Here is a 4634-nt window from a genome sequence, read left to right on the forward strand (position 1 = left end):
TGCCGCAAACCCTAACCTTAACCACTAATTCTTGTTAAATAATGCTGCCACATTTAAATGGCGTGGTGTTGGGGGGAGAACTGTGGCTAAGACGTTGCAATACGACCTCCCCGTGGTCGCTTCATTCGCTCCAGACATAGTTATTTTACAGCTGGGAACCAATGATCTTTCTCGTCTTGATGCTTTAGTTGTGGGTTCTTCTATCGAGGAGCTTGTTACCATTCTGCACGACACGTACAACGTTAAGCTTATTTGTGTCTGCCAAACCCTTCTGGGGTCCGATCCTGTATTCAACATGCGTGTTCGCGCGTTTAACAAACATGTTAAAACGTTCCTCGACGCCCTCCCTCATGTCTTTTTCTGGGGACATAGAGGCTTTCGGAATTCATCCCAGAGATTTCTCGCGCGTGATGGTGTCCACCTCAATAGGCAGGGGCCGTTTTAAAGTCATTACGCATTCGTTCAATTGTCGACCATTAGGCCGAACTATGCTGTCTGACGCTAATTCAAGCCATTTCCTTTTGATATATGTACAGTGTACATTTTACACCAAGCCGTGTCTTGTTGCCTCGTGATTCAGCTATTTTTGCGGTTTTCATTTGCCGCATACCTTTTCATTGCTGTTTCCGTTGGCTTATCATTTGGCCACCTGTGTACACAGTACATTTGTGCCCGTGTTATACGGTATGCACAGTACATTAGTGTGCCTTTGTTTTATACGTTTTGCACAGTACATAAGTGTGCATTCTTTTTATATGATAAACACAGTAGATAGGTGTGTATTTGTTCTATACCGGCTTTGCTTATTGTTTTTTGCTTGCAGTTTACCGCATGCGTGTACAATCCATTTTGACCGCCTATTTCCATAAGTGTGTCCAATGCACTCGGTATTACTGTCAATGCATATCTATTTGTTCATGGAAATGAGCTTTTATGATTGTTATTTATCTCACTTGTCGCAATTTACAGCAAAGGCGTTGTCTCGGTCTGATAACAGTCTTTTTTAATCCTTTTTCACATACCGCAACTATTTGGCGGTTACTTTAATGCGGCACCTTTGAGGTTGTCTATTTAGTTATAGATTTCTTCCCGGCCATGTAATTGTCTTAAGCTCATTTTACCTTGTATGCGGTTAACGCTGTCACCTAACATCCGTTATTATATAGATCATTTCTTCTCGCTTAATCATGCCGCCTAAGAAGCGTACTGCTGGCGCTGGAAGCCGTTCTAAGCGTCTTCGCTCGTTGCCGCCTGCCTCTGATCTGTAAGAGGCCGAGCCAGCTGCAATAGTACAAGATACCCAGTCTGTTGCAGTCCCGGGGATGGTCCAGTTAAATCTCCAGGCGCTCACCAGCACAATTACCGCTGCTGTCTCCGCGGCCGTGAAGGACGCCATGGCCACGCAGCATCAAGCCAGTGTCCCCGCCAGCACTACCACAGCACTTGGTCAGGTTGACCATCTGGTGAACGAGGAGATTTCAAACCTCATTCAACCCACAGGTACGCAAGGCGCGGATCCACCTCTTTCTCCCTTGAGTGTTGGGGATGAACCGCGCCAGCTTTTTACCAGCATTGGCGCAGATCTAGGTGCTAGAGTTAGCTCAAAAACGAAAGCAAAAATTTGGGCTCACGAATAGATAGATTTTGGTATGTTGTTGTCAGTAGCTCCTCCCCGTGAGCGGTATGCCTTATCTATGACCTCCCCTGGTGGTGTCGCGGGTCAACCCCACCTAACTCTTGAGCCTTATCACACGCCAAAGAAGGTGACAACTATTCAGCAGTGGATAACTGCCTTTAACATTTTCGTCACGATTTATTCGGAGAAAGCTGCTGATGACGCCCCAAAGTTGTTGAAATATTGTGAAGTGGTGCGTGATCTTTCTCATAAATCGGCTGCCTGGCTTTTTCATGACGAGCAGTTCCGCTACTTAAGACAATCTGCACCTCACCGTTACCCTTGGGATCAAATCCACTGGGAATTATGGCTTAGGGCGATGTCCAATATTTGCGGCAAAACTCCATCATCCGCAGGTGCGGATAAGGCCCACGCACCAGTCCGTTTTCGACCTTCTACCAGCAAATTTCCCAAAGGGACATGTTGGACATTTCACGCCGGTATGCAGTGCAGAGGATGCCAATATGAGCATGTCTGCTTTAAATGCAATGCAAAACATCCGGCAAGTCAATGCCAGGTTTCCTCAACCCACCAGCGCCCCAATGTCGGAAAATCCGGATCACAACTTATTAATCCAAGTGTTGGACAGCCAGCCAGTCACCCCCGTAAAAGCGGACCGGTTTGAGAATTTATTGGCTGGTTATAGTCCAGCCTTAAAAACCTTATTAGTTGACGGTTTTCGGAACGGTTTTCGAATTTCTTACATCGGCGAATTATCTTCTTTTGAATCTCCTAATTTGCAAAGTGCCCTCCAGAATCCGGAAATTGTTTCCTCAAAATTAATGAAGGAAATCGAAGCTGGTGGGGTTGTGGGACCTTTCAAGGCTCCACCTTTTCCCATTTTTCGTACTTCGCCCATTGGCATGGTTCCCAAGAAGGCTCCTAATGAATTTAGATTAATTCACCATTTATCATACCCAAAAGGTTCGTCTGTAAATGATTCCATTCCTGACGAATGTTCATCAGTCCATTATGCTACTATTAGTGATGCCATTCATATTTTAAAGAAACTGGGTGCGGGTTGCTTTTTGGCTAAAACGGATATTAAGTCCGTATTTCGTATAATTCCTGTTCACCCGTTGGAGTACCCGTTACTCGGTATCAAAAGGGCAAATGAATACTATTTTGATCGTTGTCTCGTTATGGGACTAAGGTCTAGCTGCGCGATTTTCGAAAAGTTCAGTTCTTCTTTAGAGTGGCTTGCCATGCAACACTTACATGTCTCTGCCGTTTTACATATTTTAGACGACTTTTTGTTTATTGCGCCAAGTAGAGTTAAATGCGGTGAAGAACTTCATAAGTTTCTCGATATGCGTAACTTTCTTGGAGTCCCAATTGCCCAGGACAAAACAGTGGGACCGAATACTACTTTACAGTTTGCTGGTACAGAGCTCGATTCTGTGCGGCAGGAAGCCAGGTTGCCGTTAGACAAGCTTACCAAATGTCGTACCTTACTACATCACTTTCACAAGAAACGCTCCGTCACTGTGCGCGAACTGCAGTCTTTAATTGGCCTGTTAAACTTCTGTTGTTCTGTTGTCATCCCAGGCCGCGCATTTTTACGCCGCTTAATTGACCTTACCAGCGGTCTAACAGGCCCTTATCACCACATCCGTTTAAACAGAGAATCTAAACATGATATCCGTATGTGGTTAACATTTCTAGATAATTTTAATGGAAGGGCATTTTTTCCGTCGGACCGCTGGGAAACTTCCTCTACACTTGAATTATATACAGATGTCGCGCCATCTAAAGGTTATAGTGCGGTATTTGGTAGGCATTGGTTTGGCGGTGCCTTTCCGGATGCATGGCACAGTTTCAACATCACTTTCATCGAGCTTTTTCCCATTGTTTTAGCTGCCCACATATGGGGGTCTAGTATGACCAATCGCTGCGTGCTATTTTTCACAGATAATGCTGCCCTAGTAGATATTATAAATAAGCAGACCTCTAAGCATAAGTTAGTCATGGTTCTACTACGTGACTTGGTTCTTAGTTGTCTACGCTATAATATTTTATTTCGTCGTCGGCATGTTCCCGGCCTGCAGAACAGCCAAGCCGATTACATCTCTCGCTTTCAGGTCGAGAGGTTCAAGGTAATAGCGCCACAGGCAGACGAATTACAAACACCAGTGCCAGCGAACCTTCTACCGGAGAGTTGGTCACTCATTTGAGAGATTTATAAGGCTTCGCTCTAACGTTTACAATTTTGTGGCCTTGATACCAGTCGATACAAAGGCCAGAGCTTTCGAATTGGGGCTGCTTCGCTCGCGGCTGATAAGGGTTTCTCAGATGCGCAAATCCGCACTCTTGGCCGCTGGAAATCTGATGCTTTCAAAATATATATCCGCTCTGAACGCCTCCAAGCTAATTAAGTTAAACATGTCATTAGGTCACGCACCATTGAAACACTTTTACACCTTTTTCTATTTTTCTTCAGTCTTAGAAATGTAGGTCAGACATGGGCTGCCACTATTTCTGACGCATTATTTAGTACTATGATCAAGACTGTAGTCATTGTTGACGACCTTGTAGGTCAGACAAGGGCTGCTACATTTTTCTGTCGTCAATTATTTTAGTTTTGGTGGATTTTTTTGTTCATACGCGATGTCGGAAACTGAGGTCAGACATGGGCTGCTGCGGTTTCCGTCGTCACATTACTTTTTCTGTTGTGCGTCATTGCGTGACAGCAACGTGGGTCAGACATGGGCTGCCATAACTTCAACTTTATTGCTTCCATCACCTATTACAATATATACTATAAATCGCCTAATATTACTATTTTGTTGATACAAAACAAGTGACGAGGGAGTCTATAGAAAAGGAAAAAAAAAATGCGTGAAATTATAGATCCGTAATTTGACATTTATCAACTAAGTGATAATAATTATCAAACTTGAAACAACTCGAAATATCTTATGAAATAATCAACGAAGCAATAAGTATCAAAAGCTTATTT

At 44.0% G+C, this 4634-nt stretch overlaps 1 protein-coding gene across 1 annotated transcript; it reads left to right on the forward strand.

The window, feature by feature from the left end:
- The first annotated feature begins 2145 nt into the window (after positions 1-2145).
- Positions 2146-3849, forward strand: LOC145493735 (uncharacterized). Its single transcript, XM_081473193.1, has one exon. The coding sequence runs from the start codon at positions 2146-2148 to the stop codon at positions 3847-3849; it is 1704 nt and encodes a 567-aa protein (XP_081329319.1).
- Positions 3850-4634: the final 785 nt, after the last annotated feature.

Source organism: Orbicella franksi, chromosome 7 (genome assembly GCF_964199315.1).
Source record: "Orbicella franksi chromosome 7, jaOrbFran1.1, whole genome shotgun sequence".
Classification (NCBI taxonomy): domain Eukaryota; kingdom Metazoa; phylum Cnidaria; class Anthozoa; order Scleractinia; family Merulinidae; genus Orbicella; species Orbicella franksi.